The 14,644-nt window shown below is 35.9% G+C and overlaps 2 protein-coding genes across 2 annotated transcripts; both read right to left on the minus strand.

Moving 5' to 3' along the window:
• Positions 1 to 371: 371 nt before the first annotated feature.
• LOC127207371 (olfactory receptor 10AG1-like) lies at positions 372 to 1,349 on the minus strand. The gene has a single exon (XM_051166766.1). It carries the CDS (start codon positions 1,347 to 1,349, stop codon positions 372 to 374), a length of 978 nt encoding a protein of 325 aa, XP_051022723.1.
• Positions 1,350 to 13,495: 12,146 nt separating this feature from the next.
• On the minus strand, positions 13,496 to 14,440 carry LOC127207333 (olfactory receptor 5W2-like). The gene has a single exon (XM_051166730.1). It carries the CDS (start codon positions 14,426 to 14,428, stop codon positions 13,496 to 13,498), a length of 933 nt encoding a protein of 310 aa, XP_051022687.1. The 5' UTR covers positions 14,429 to 14,440.
• Positions 14,441 to 14,644: the final 204 nt, after the last annotated feature.

The raw sequence follows: 14,644 nt of genomic DNA on the forward strand, positions 1-14,644 counted from the left end.
AATATGGATTTCATAATCATAGAAAATTGTCAGAAAATATAGGTGTGATGATTTGGAGAAATAATACCATCAACATTAAGATAGGGACTTCAAATTTTGATTTCTACCAAAATTATTAATGCTAAAAATGTGAAATATTAACATTTTGTTTTAAAAAAATAAATATACATTTTTTGAGATGGTTCATTGAAGATGGATGTTCTTACCTAATACATGTCTAAACAGAATAAACTGTACAAGAAAATTTAAGCTTGAGGAAATTGTATTATCAAATGGAAGTTATTGCTTTCTTAATATGGAGATAAAATATTTCAAAATAAGGGAAGTACCATTAACACAGGTTAATAAAAGACTTCTTTGCCTTCATGGTCCTATTTTTGGAGAATTAATTTTCTCAGAGCTGCAATCACATCCTTGTTCCTAAGGCTGTATATTAAGGGATTGAACATGGGAGCCACAATAGTATAGAACAGAGAGAGCAGTTTGTCAGTACCAGGAGAATGCATGGACTTTGGCCTCAAGTAGGTAATAGTACCAGACCCATAAAACAAAACCACTACCAGCAGGTGGGAAGAACATGTAGAGAAGGCTTTGGCCCGCCCTTTGGCTGTTGGCAACCTCAGGATGGTGGCAATGATTTTGCTGTAGGATGTAAGCACCAGCATGAAGGGGAGTGCAGCCACCACCATAACGACGACATAAACCGACAGCTCATGAACCAAAGTGCCCCCACAGGCCAGCTTGAGAATGGGTGGTATGTCACAGAAGAAGTGGTCTATTTTATTAGAATTGCAGAAATGCATAGAAAATATCCAACAGGTCTGCCCAATCTGTATTGGGATGCCACTGAGCCAGGAGCCTGCTGCCAGTTGAGTGCATTTTCTTTGATTCATGACTAGAGGATAGTGCAGAGGGTTGCAAATGGCAACATAGCGATCATAGGACATCACAGCCAGGAGGAAGCATTCGTCAGTTCCCAACATAAGGAAGAAGCACATCTGCACAGCACAAGCCACCACAGAAATGTTTCTATCTTGTGTCCAAATGTTGAATAGAATCCTTGGGACAGTAACCGATACATAAAAGATTTCCAAAGAGGAAAAATTTGCCAGGAAAAAATACATGGGTTTCTGCAATGTAGGGTCAAGCCTAGTTATTAATATTATCAGGGAATTACCAATGAGGATAATCATGTAAATGATGGAAAACACTGCAGACAGAATCCCTTGGAGGTTGGGAAGAGAAGAGAAGCCCAGCAGGACGAACTGTATTACTGTGGAAATGTTGCCTTCAGCCTCGACATCCTCGTGTTTCATCTGTAGAAGTGGTTTAGTTAAAGTCTGAGTCATTTTTCTCTTTAATTTTGTTTCTTCTTCGACAATCAAAGAATTGCTTTCCTTCTTATTTCTCCATTCTCTGTATGAACTTATTTCTGGGAATGTGCCTGTAAAACCTGAGATTTTACCATTTTAAAGAAATTTTATTAAATTTTACTCAGAGATGAAAAACATTTTAATATTTAATGTTCACTTAGAGCATATACGGGGGAAGAAATCCCTCTCAGGAACAGTCATAGGGGAGGTGAATAAGGGGAAAATGGGAGGGAGGGAAGAATGGGAGGATACAAGGGATGGGATAACCATTGAGATGTAACAATAATAAATTAATAAAAAATTTAAAAAACTCATTATAGTTTTATAACTAAAGTATATTCAACAAAGGTTCCTTGAGTTTAGACTTATTACTCTGATATATTTCCTGTGACTCCCAGTTATATTTATTTTATATTTAAATACATAATTTCAATCTAATTCAATTTATTGGTAAGAACAATACCTACATAATTATGTTGCTTGGTTATTAAAAAATCAATATCAAGGAACGGAATAAAACAAAATATTTAAACTTCCATAGCATACTATAGAATACAAAAAACCATTTAAACTTTAATGTAAAATCTGCAAAGTCAGCACTCAAATTATGTTCAGATTTTACAGTGATTAGTGAGCATGACTAAGGTGATAAATATATAGAAAGGCTCAGTAATAACTAAAAGAATACGGTGCATGTTTAGTATTTTATGAAAGGATTATATCGTAGTGCTTTCATCTATGACTGTCTCAAACCTCTCAGCCCATCATTAAGTCATACTAATGTATTTCATTCAGTGTTTTCCACTATGTGATGTATTATTGCTTCTGTGATTTGTGGTGGTGCTATATATATTTTTTATTTCCTTATCTGCAAACCTACATTACAAGAGTTCTTAAAAGTTCTAAAAATCTTTGAATTTAATGTGTGATAGAAAGCTTCTTATATGACAAAAGTGATTTACTGTCTTATTGGAAAATTATTACTACATATAAGTGCTTGCATCATCAAGCTTTTTCCAAGTGTAAGAGGTGATTTCTAGCTAGAATTCAGAACCCTGTCTTCTACTCATTGACATTTTGGTAACTTTTGTCTATGAATATTAAGTTGGTTGGAGTGGGGCTCTAGAAGAATCATTTTATTTCTATTGTCTCTTGCAGAAACAGCATTTCACACCATTGTTTTGGTGTGAACAGCATTGTGTGATAGCATGCTGTAATTAATTTGAAGGGCAAATGGACAAGCTCAACGCAAAATAGAGCTACACATGCAATCCTTTGTGATAAGCATAAGCCGTGGTTAAGATGCAAGCCTCAAAGACAAGTTAAATTAAAGTTTATTGCATTATAATTGCATTCACAGTACTCTGGACAAAAGAATTACTTAAAATATTCATAGTCTCCCACAGTTATATAACTCTACTGATAAAAATTTGGTGTACATTATTGTGGAAACACATCAGCTTTTTCATAGAAGTGAGAACTTTGTAGAAGTTATTAGTTCCTGTGAGAACCAAGAGTTGAAGGAAACAAGGTAAGGCTCATTAATGGAAGCTAAGTTCTAGTTAGAATTAAAAGTTCCTTTTATGCTACCCTACACTTGTAACTATAGGCAATTATATTTTATTGTTTGAAAAAATAACCCTATATAATATTTGAATATATTCAATTTAAAAGTTATATATTACATTATTGAAGAGACAACATTATTCTGATTTTAATGTTAAAGACTGACATTGTCAAACTACAAGATGATACCCATAAACATTCAGAATGGAAACCAATCAAGTAAAAGTAAATGAAATGAGACAGACTAAGAGAAATGGATATTTACACACACACACACACACACACACACACACACACACACACAGACACATGGAGAGAGACAGAGAGAGAGAGAGAGAGAGAGAGAGAGAGAGAGAGAGAGACAGAGACAGAGACAGAGACAGAGAGAGAGAGAGAGAGACAGAGAGACAGAGACAGAGACACAGAGAGACAGAGAGACTCTGAACAGAGAGAGAGAGAGAGAGAGAGAGAGAGAGAAGAGAGAGAAGAGAAGGAGAGAGAGAGGGGAGAGAGAGAGAGAGAGAGAGAGAGAGAGAGAGAGAGAGAGAGAGAGATTAGAACTGAGTTACTAAGAATAAAAATTGTTTGTGCATAGTAACACAATTATGATATGATTTCAAGTGCGAATTATTAAAATCCTACACTATCCTACAATATCTTCATCTAATTTCATTCATTTATCCATTTCAACTGATTTCAATCTCAAGCCTACTTCAGGAAAAGTAACTCAAACAAAGAAATTATTTTTTAGTAGGAGGATGGATAATACCCAAGTCAATACCATGCAATCTCTATCTGTTATTAATTAGGTAAAGATTAAGCTTTCTTCAAATATTGTCTTCAGGATAGACATATGTAACATATGTAAACATATGATTTACATGCTAGTTTATTAATAAATATTAATGTTTATGTGATTATGAAGAATAATAGTGATAATTATGCTAATTTTAGCGTTTGTGCTCACTATATAATGAAGTTATTTGACTTTGTGTGAGCTAATAGAAGTTATATACAGAACATGATGAAGATGCATGAATCAGGACTTTGAAATTTTAAAAGAAAATCAAATAATCTATATTTTCAAAATATTATATCACTACATATCCTTTGCTGATAATAAACATACATGTATTTTTAAGTGTAAATGGTAATATACATAAGTAAGTCATGTTAAATTCATTGAAACAAATTATATTAAGTACATACCTTTATTGGATTCATTACAATGCTACAAAATTTTAAAATATGTAATTTTTTTTCAGAGTCTATCTATATTCTCCAATATATTCTAGAGTAAGACCTCAGAACATTCTTTAAATAAGACCTGTTGTTTACTCTGGGGGATTTATAATTGAAGTGAGCTAGTCTGTCTAATGATCACAGGGTTTGACACAATACCATGAAATCTGTCTGTCCCTTTGCATGTTCTTTCTTCCTCTTCCTGCACCTTCTCCTGCTCTTTGTCTTTCTCCGACTCTTCCTTCTTCCATTTACCCCCTCCCTTCTTTGTAAACTATCAACCTCTTGTCTGGAATTTTGTGTGTTTTTTTGAAATCAACTTTAAAAAATATTCAAAAACTGTAAAAGTATATATATATATATGCATATATATTCTTTTTAATGATGCAAAATGCAATATTTTGTATTTTGAACTGTAACCACTCTTCTTTTATTGGCAGCTGAAATGGCTGCACTTTATGACCATCCAGGCATTTGAGCTGTCATGGAATCTGTATCATGATGTTTTCTTTTTCATGTCCACGTCACTCAGTCAGTCAGTCTGTATCTTCTTTTGATAATGTAGTGGCAGATTAGTGAACAGTGATGGACAACAAGCATTAATTTTATATTCATCCAAACTGGAAATGGCATTCAGAGTTTCCATACAGAGTACTCATGTTTTTGTCACAAGACCACAGCAAGTTCAGGAAAATCTAGATGATGTCATTTCCAGTTTACCTTCTGTCTAACCAGGAAAGCAACTCATGACTCATAACGACATGAACTTGAGGCAGTGGTTGTAGATGGATTCAGTCAAGAAATGGCTCACATTAGTGGTGACTTCCGAAATTTGCATGACTAAGAGAATGAATGCACATATCTACCAAATAGTTATGTTCCTGATATGTTAAAAACAATATTTTACAATGTAATATTCTTTGCCTAAAATCATAGAAAATATTTTTTAACTACAAAGATAAAATTTTCTACAAATTCCTGAATGGTTGTGCAAGAAAATGAATGTCTCTTGAGACAATTTTCTGTATGGTTGAAAGCAAGGATAGTTTCTGCAAAGAATATGTCAATTGGTCCCGAAAATGTTATGCTCATATATATAACATAAATTATATATAAATCACTATACAGATTGAGGAAGTTATATTTAGGAATATAAACTTCCTTTCTAAATAGCCAAAATTACAAATGCTGTGCTTGAAAGTAGAAGTAAGCATGAAATATGGTACAGATCTAGAAGTGTCTAATTACCTTGACTGCACAATTGGAAATTTTTAACATTGATATAAAGTAAAAGCTGTGAACCGTGTTCCTTCGTACCATTGATGCCCACTGACATCACACCTACTTAGAGTGTTGGACAAGATTCTGTTTTAGACATGTTACCGCTGTTGTTAAATATATGTAGTCAAGACATTACATCCATAATTACTGTTCTCACTCAGTGCTTACAGTTAAAGAATGTGTTAAGTTTATGTAAAATCAACATGCCAATCAATAGTCATGATTATGTTTATTCAATTGTGATTAACCCTGTCCATGCAAACACTAGAGATGTCTCCATGGTTAAGATCACTGGCTTTTCTTGCAAAAGACCCAGAGTCAGTTCACAGGACTTGGCACCTCATAATCAACTCTAACTCCAGTTCCAGCCGATCCAATGCCCTTTTCTGACCATGCAGTAGTACACATATATGTGTAAAAGAAATTTTACCACAGATGCTTCCCTATTTTAAAGGACAAATAATTCCTTATTTATGTTAAACAGATATAAATATAAACAGATATATATTTATATATAATATAATATTATAAATTAAACTAATTTTAAGCAACACCATACATCCTAAATCATTTGTCAGCACAAAAACAAATCTTAACCACTAAATTTTCACTTTCCTTATTTTCCAACTCACTAGCACTGAACAATCATTAATCTGCAATTTCTCTTAATTTGCATATTCAAGTTCACATATTACACAGATTTCATTAATAATATGTTCAATTAATCTATAAAGTTAGTTTGTATTTTATGAGATATGTGAAAACAAAACTACACAATTTTTCAATTTGTATCTGTTTTCTAGTATATAATGCTTCTTGTGAACTTTCCACATGTTATGTGGTGATTTTTTTGGTCTTTCTCCTAATTTTGTATCATTCCAAAATACCAATGGAAATTAATTCATCTCAAGATAATGGGTATTGAAATGGTACACAAAATGTTATTACTGGTATCCTATCTGTGACTATCATATAAACCAAACCTGGTTGGTTGCAACATGGAAATTATAACTGAGAAAAATACATTATAAGATTCATGGCTCTTTAAGTATTTTCCAACTCTTAAGTAGTATGTGTTAGGATTCTGCTTCAATTCTCCCATCTGTGATGTCATTGCCTGCCTGGCACTGGGGTGTAGACTTGATATTCTGAGAGCATATATAGGGGGAGGAGGTCTCCCTCAGTCACGGACATAGGGGAGGGGAGAAGGGGAAAAATGGGAGGGGAGGACGAATGGGAGGAAACAGGGGAAGGGCTATCAATCGAGATGTAATATGAATAAATTAATAAAAAAAGAAAAATAAAAACAAATGAAATTAAAACCTACCTTACTGCTGAAAAAAAAAAAAAAAAAAAAAAAAGAATATAAAAGACCAAATCCTCCTCATGGCTCTTTCTCTTACTCTTTTACTTCTCTCTCATTCTTCCTCTCTTCCCCGATCTCTCTGTGTGTCTCTCTCTAGGGTATACTTCCTCCTCCCTTTCCTTCTCTCTCAGGGTCACTTAATAAACCTCATATGATATAAATTCTGCTGCCTGGGATCATCTTATTTTATTTTAAGATGCCAGGCAACAGGTATTATATCATATGAGGTTTATTAAGTGAGCATAGGAGAAAAAGGAAAGGGGGGAGGAGTATCCCAGAGAGAGACAGAGACGGAGACAGATAGACAGAGGAAGAGAAAAAGAGAGAGAGAGAAGTAAGAGAGCAAGAGAAAGAGCCACAAGAGTTTGGCCTTTCATAATCTTGGGTAGGCCATGTCCCTGTGGCAGGTAGGCAACGACGTCACAGGTAGGCAGACTAAAGCAAAATCCTAACATTCATCCCTTATCCTATAATTTAAAAATGAGGAACGTCGGATTGATTTTTATATAAGGTAAGTTAAAATATATAAATGTAGGTTCATTGGAAGGAACATTTGGCTGCCATGTAAAGGGAAAAGAGAGAGGGAAAAAAGCAATAGCAATAAATTGCCCAGGTTATATAGTGAAGGGGAGGGAAATGCTCTGCCCTGAAAGTTCAGGGTCGGGGGTAGGGTATGTCATCCATGTCCTGCAGCAAATGAGTACTGAGGAGTGCTGGGAGAACGTGGAGCTGTTTGTCCTGGGTCTAGAGCACACATTTTAGGATTTTGTAAATGGATAAGGGGTGAAGTAATCATCCTAACTACTTCCTGCCTGCGACGGTAGGGTGGCAACAGGGGATTAAAAAACTAAAATGCAGGCCAGGTTTTGGAAGAACAGGCTGTTGCATTTGCTGTCCAGGGTCTGAGAACATCTGCAGCTAGGAGGGGCAATTCAGGCGCAGCTGACATGAGCTGTGAGTTTGGACTGGAACATCTGTGGGTAGCTGCTTTGGTGATGTCAAGGATTTAGAAAGCCTGGAAGAATGCTGGAACATATATGTGGGTAGAAGACAAAGTTAGTATGTTAGGGGAAAAATTCCCATAGGTGTACATTTGAAATTCTTGGGAGCCCAAAGAGGAAAAGGTTGAATATAATGAAAGAGACAATGAAGATAATGCTTGATAATTTGTGGAGAGCAAAGAAAAGGTTTGAACATGAGGAACTTCCTTCCATTTTACCTGATTTTTGGTAATAATTAAAAAGTCTCATTTTGCATCTGTCCAAGTTTGGTTGCAGAGGTGTAAAAGCTTAGCAGCCCTTAATGTGGGCATAGGGATTTGAAGCTCTCCAGAAAACATCCCAGAGGAGCCAGGAGAAGCAGCAGATGGACTGTTTCTCATGGGGAGGTGAAGTCAGTAATCTATTAGGGCATCCCCATAAATGGACTGTGACTCAAAAAACAGATACACAGACTGTTCCAGCAACTTGTCAGATCTGGTCAGCTGCCAATAGAGCACAGCTCCGAGGCTGGCCTGGGGGCACAGCCACCTAGTGCACTAGGATTTTTCGGGGGCCAAACAGTGGGGGGGGGCGATGGAGGGAGGAACTGTGTCAGAGATCTCACCTAGTTGGAATAGGTCTAGCTGTTGGTCAGCAAGAAGGATCAGCTACAGCCATGCAGATCTGGGTTGAGGATACCTCCACCTCCAGTGAACCAGAGAGGTCTCTAGGGCATAAGGAAGCATTAAGCAGTTGGTGTTGGGCACAGAAAGGGCAATCAGGAAGTTAGGAGAGTCCCAAAACCAGGGAAAGGGAAGTGAATCCTACTCTCAGAGACAGGTGATAGGCGAGAAACTTAGCCTGTTGATTGGCAGTACTTGTCTGGATTGCAATTGACCTGAGAAGTGGATTTTCTGTAGTTTACAAGACTTTTTTTATGTTCATAAAGGGAGATAAATTTTAGACACATTAGTGTCACCTATATTTGAAATCCGCAGTGAAATACTCATTGTTAGACATGTACACATTGTAAGAAAAGGCATTAGATGTGTAGCATAGTAGAGGCTTGGGAAAAGAACTTTGTGTTAAAAGCATATATATTCTTTGAGGTGAGCTTAGGAAAAGCAGCAGCCTTGTGGATCTTTCTGACATCTGTGGAACAGTAACATGGGTAGTACAGAAATCTCCTGTAAAGCAGGATGGCAAAAGCTTACATTAGCATCAGTACACATCATGAAAAAGGGGTTTCTTCCCTCTTTTTAGACTAGAGGTATATAATTCTAGCACAATGAAAGCTGTTTTATGAAAAACCAAAGGAAATTTAAAATCTTGAGCTTAGAACTATCATAAGATCATATAGTGGAATGTTTTTATCACAGCTTATTAATACATCCTAGCTCTATTGATTAGTGTCTTATTAATAAATCAGAGCTCTATTTATCAGTGTCAACTCTCTGAACAGTTAATACAGCAATAGCATAGCAAGAGGAAGAATAAAACATCCTTTTAGACAGGCTGACCTTTATAACTTGCATTTACCAACTTAAAACACCTTCTTAGATCCCCCAACATTCATAAAACACCTTCTTAGACCTTCTAACAGTCATAGAATACCTTTCTGCAGTCTTTAAGATGTAGGTGAAATTGTTTTAAGTAGCCATTGTCCTTTAGCTAAAAGAATGGTAAAAAGGAGTTTGCAAACAAAGTAGACTGTATCTAAATCTGATGGTTAATGCATATGAAGATGACTGGAAAAATATCTGAAATCTGTTTATCTTTAACTTGAGGTCTGTGAGTAAGACACACCTGTTTGTCATTTTATATAAGATAGTTAGTGTCTAGTAGTTTTAACTAGTAAATGAATTAACCAATGAACTAACATGGTAGATTAATTTGGCCTAAGGAGGTAATTGTCAGATTTCTAGCTATCAAGCTAATATCAGTTTAGTCATCAATGTAGAGGAGGATACATTATAACTATGTATCAATAAAAATGACAGAGATGATTGGTCACTCATATCCCAGTAAATAGACAGGTGTCCCAGTTGTCTCCCCTGGCAGCATGGCACCATGGGCAGAAACAGTCTGGTGTTAGACACAGAGGATGAGAGGCTCTTTCTGTGGAAGGTGGACATGGAAGAGATTGACCCTACCTTGCATTCAGCAATGTGAGGCATAATTCTCCAGTTTGTCCACAGTCCAGGCTGAGACCTACCAGAGGGAGAGACATTGGGACCAGTTTTGTTCAGTGGTCAGAATATAACAATCCAGGGTTGAAGTCACCTGCCATTGTGTCTAACTCTTCTGAGACATTGGAGAACTACTGCTATGATCTGGGAATCTCTGTTTTTTATAATAAATTTATACATGTTAAATGCCATATTCAGCAGATCTCTGACAATTTGAGGGTTGGCATACTTGACTTAGGCGATATTTGTATCAAGTTAGCTGCTCTAAACTATACTTTGCAAACTTAAATAGAACGTTTTGTTCTCACTTTATGTTTGACCTTGAAAATAAAATTAATCACATTGGTTCTTAGTATGACTAAAAATACATTTTTTAATATGTTAAAGGACTTGATCATTTATAAGACCTTAATAATTAAAGACTAGGAGTTTCAGTTTAATCCCTGTTAAGTTGGAGCCTCAAAAACCACAAACATTGTCCTTAAACACAGTCCATAAAAAGAGAGTAGGACAGTTTCCTGTATGATTAATAACAGTATATAATAAGATTTAAGATTTTGAAATTTTATCCTGCCACAAATGATACAGTGTAAAAAATTTTCTTACATATTATATCTTAGGCTTAAGCACTATTTCTTTTTGGGTATAATGTAGAGATGCAGACAGGCATAATGGCACATTCCCTTAATCACAATATTCAGGAAAAAAGAGACAAGTAGATCTCTGTATATTCTAGGCAATTATGGGCTTACTATTCAGTTGAGAAAAGCCAAGATTAGATAATAGCCAGATTTTGTCTTGAAACAAAATCTAGGGATGGTGTTTTGTGGTAATAATGAACTAGTCTGTCCAGCAAGAATATATGTTTTTATACAGTTTTATAAATTAGTATGGCAGTGATTATAGAACAATTATGCATTGCTTGTCAAAAATTAAAATGGATTAAACAGATTGTATCAATTTCCTGTATGATTTAACATGCTTCACTAAGGATATAAGTTTAAATAATTTCAGCATTAATAGACATAAATATCTGCATCAACTCTTTATTCAAGAAGATAATAATAAGAATACAAATTATCCTTAGTGAGGTAACTCAGATCCAGAAAAACATGTGTTATATATTCACTTATAAGTGGACATTAGTTGTAAAGTAAAGGATATCCATGTTTCAATCCACAGACTCAGAGAAGCTATTTAACAAGGAGAGTTCAAGAGAGAATGCATGAATCTCCTTAGAAAGGGAAAATAGAATAGATGCCATGGGTGGGCGGAGGTGAGTGGGAACAGGAACAGGAGAGATTAAGTGAGGGGGGAGAATGCAGAAAATGAGTATTGGAAGAGACAATTGGAATGGGGGGCATCTTGGGGTGGAGCTAGAAACCTCATGCAAGAAAAACTCCCAGGAGAGTATGAAGGAGGCCCTAGACAGGACTCTTACCAATGGAGGATACAGAAACCTGAGCCAGCCATCTCCTTTAAGCAGGCAAGACTTCCAATGAGCCATGGGGACACTAACCTAGCCTCAAAAACCTTAGATCTAAAATTTGTGTTGCCTATGAGTAGTTCTGGGGTAAAAGTGGCATAGAAATTATGGGATTGGCCAACCAACTACTGGTCCAACTTAATATCAATACCATGAGAGAGAGAGCCATGCTTGACACTGTCTGGAGAGCCAGGACTTCGAGTCAAAGATTAGTGCCAAAAAAAAATATATATATATATATATATATATATATATATATATATATATATATATATATATCAACAAAATGACTTTAATGACATTGTATTATACTCAGGTTGGTGCCTAGCCCAATTGTCATTAGAGATGCTTCATCTAGCAACTGATGGAAACAGCTGTACAGACCGACTGTCAAACACTAGGTGCAGCTTGGATAACTGTCCAGATAGAGGAGAAGGAAGGATTGTAGGAGCAAAAGGGCTCATGGACACCACAAGAAAACTCACTGAATCAATTAACCTGGCTTCATATTGTCTCATAGAGACAGATCCATGACCAGGGAGGCTGCATGGGACTTATCTAGGTCCTCTGCATGTATGTCACAGTTGTGTAGCTTGGTCTTCTTCTGGGACTCCTAACAGCGAGAGCAGGGGCTGTCTCTGACTCTTTTGCCTGGCTTTGGGACTCTTCTCCTCATACTGGATTTACCTCGTCAAGCTTTACTATGGGGGGAGGTGACTAATCCTATTGCAACTTGATATGACATGTGTAGTTGATATCTTTCGGTGGCCTCCACTTTTCTTAAGAGAAGTGTAGATGGAGGAGTAGATGGGGGTGTGCAGAAAAGAAGTGGAAGAGGAGGGACTTGGAGGATAGGAGAGAGAGGAAATTGCAGTCACTAGCTTAAAATAAAAATAAAAGGAACTCTAAATGTAATTAACATGCCATTACAAGGCCACATTTAAAAATAATTTGCTTTCTAAAGTTAATATTATATTACCCGCATCACTGTTGTCATTATTACAGATAAAACTTAAGAGATTAAACACAATTCTTTCATATACAAGTGAAACATAAATTTTACTATGTGATTATTTTTACAAGTAATATGGGGCTTACATAGCAATAAACTCATATTTCACAATCACAGAGAACACAGAGAAAACAGTAAACTAGAAAAGGTCCTAAAATCATCAAACCTAATTTTCAGCTAACATCATTACTGCAATAAAAGGGAGTGCTCTGAACTCTCCAAGAATTGATTATAATTTAAGGATATTTCCAGAGGCAGGAGAAGGAAGAGAAGGGAAAGAGAGGAAGGAGAGGATGAAATTCTAGTTCATGGTAATTACTGAATCTACTAAGTTCGAGAACATTCTGATTTTTTTTTTTTTACTTTCCTAATGTTACTATTATGGCTACTATTATATTTTAACAACCCTATGATGATTATTGGTAACACTTCTTCATAAAACTAAAATATAATGTGAGCCTTAGAAAATTTAAAATACTTCTTTATACTTAATCTCCATTATCTGTGACAATCTCAATGATAACATGCTGAACTTATACACAAATATACCACATTCTTGTTAACTCTGGTTTGCTTTTTCAGAGGCAAAATAAAAAGTATGTCAAGATACAGGAAACTGAGTTTAATAAGACTACACAGTCAATTATTACAATATGCTTGGACAAAAATATATGTTGTGAATCATTGTTAAATAGGTAGCAAGAATGAGAGTTGTGGGTATGATAGGAAAAGATAATAGTCGAGATAAAATAATAATAATATTTTGAATATTCCTATTAGATTATAAAAAATTTATATTGCATATCTTCCAAAATAACATTGATGACAGGAACACACATGTGTGTATAAACAAATGGAATGGACAGTGGTACTTTGGGAACAATTTTCCCTAATTTAGCATTAAAATGGGTTGTAATTTCATTAAATTAACATAATAATTAAAATTCAATTTTATATGACTTAATTTTAGGAAAACAGTTGCTATATATGAGAAAGGTATTTAGCAGCACCTTTTATTTCTCAGTCTCTTCAGGGCTTCTTTCACATCCTTGTTCCTCAGGCTGTAAATCAGAGGGTTGAGCATGGGGATCACAAGGATGTAAAACAGTGAGCTCATTTTGTCTTGATCAAGAGAATAAGAAGAACTTGGCCGGAAATACATGAAAAGCACAGTTCCTTGGAAAATTGCAACTGCGGTTAGGTGGGAGGCACAGGTAGAGAAAGCTTTGTACCTCCCCTCAGCAGAATGGATCTTCAAGACGGATGAGATGATGTAACAGTAAGAGACAAGGACTCCTGAGATAGTGCTCAACTCAATAGACCCGAAAATTGTGAATATTGCCAACTGATTGACCTGTGTGTCCGAGCATGACAGTAGTAAGATGGGAGGGATATCACAAAAGAAATGATCAATTTCATTAGAGCCACAGAAACATAAGTGAAATGTCAATGTTGTGTGTATGAAAGAGTCGGCCACACCTACAAGATAAACCCCAGCCATGAGCAAGGAGCACAGCCTGCTGGACATGTTTGCTGTGTAGAGTAAAGGGTTGCTAATGGCCTGGTACCGGTCAAAGGCCATCACTGCCAGCAGTATGCATTCAGAATCTACAAATGTACAGCAAATGAAGAACTGCAGAGCACAGGCAAGAAAAGGAATTGACTTGTCATTGCCAATTATGCCTAGCAGCATCTTGGGTCCAACTGCTGTGGAGTAGCAGAGGTCACAAAAAGAGAGGTTACTGAGGAAAAAGTACATTGGAGTTTGAAGCTGGGGATCCACTATAATTAAAATAATCATTCCAAGGTTTCCAACAAGATTGATGAAATAGACCAGTAGAAATATTGTGAACAGAGCCATTTTTACCTCAGAGTTGTTTGTAATTCCCATTAATATGAACTCGGTAAATGAAGAGCAATTTTCCCTCTCCATTCTTCTTTGCTTCAAAAATGTTTAGAAAATGTTCAAGAGGATGGGAAGGGTATATTTTTCTTGCTGGACAGCAACAATCGACCTATAAGAGAGAAGATAATTGTCTTCACATGCTATTAGCTTCCCATAAAAGAGTCTGTCAGTGTGAAGATACATTTCTTTTTAGTTAAAAGATTTAAGACCCAACATCTCAGCTTGGCTGATTAGATAATTTGA

Source organism: Acomys russatus, chromosome 24 (genome assembly GCF_903995435.1).
Source record: "Acomys russatus chromosome 24, mAcoRus1.1, whole genome shotgun sequence".
Taxonomy (NCBI): domain Eukaryota; kingdom Metazoa; phylum Chordata; class Mammalia; order Rodentia; family Muridae; genus Acomys; species Acomys russatus.

Coding starts and splice junctions, on each gene's coding strand:
- LOC127207371 (XM_051166766.1), bottom strand. CDS start 1,349: ATGACTCAGACTTTAACTAAACCACTTCTACAGATGAAACACGAGGAT.
- LOC127207333 (XM_051166730.1), bottom strand. CDS start 14,428: ATGGAGAGGGAAAATTGCTCTTCATTTACCGAGTTCATATTAATGGGA.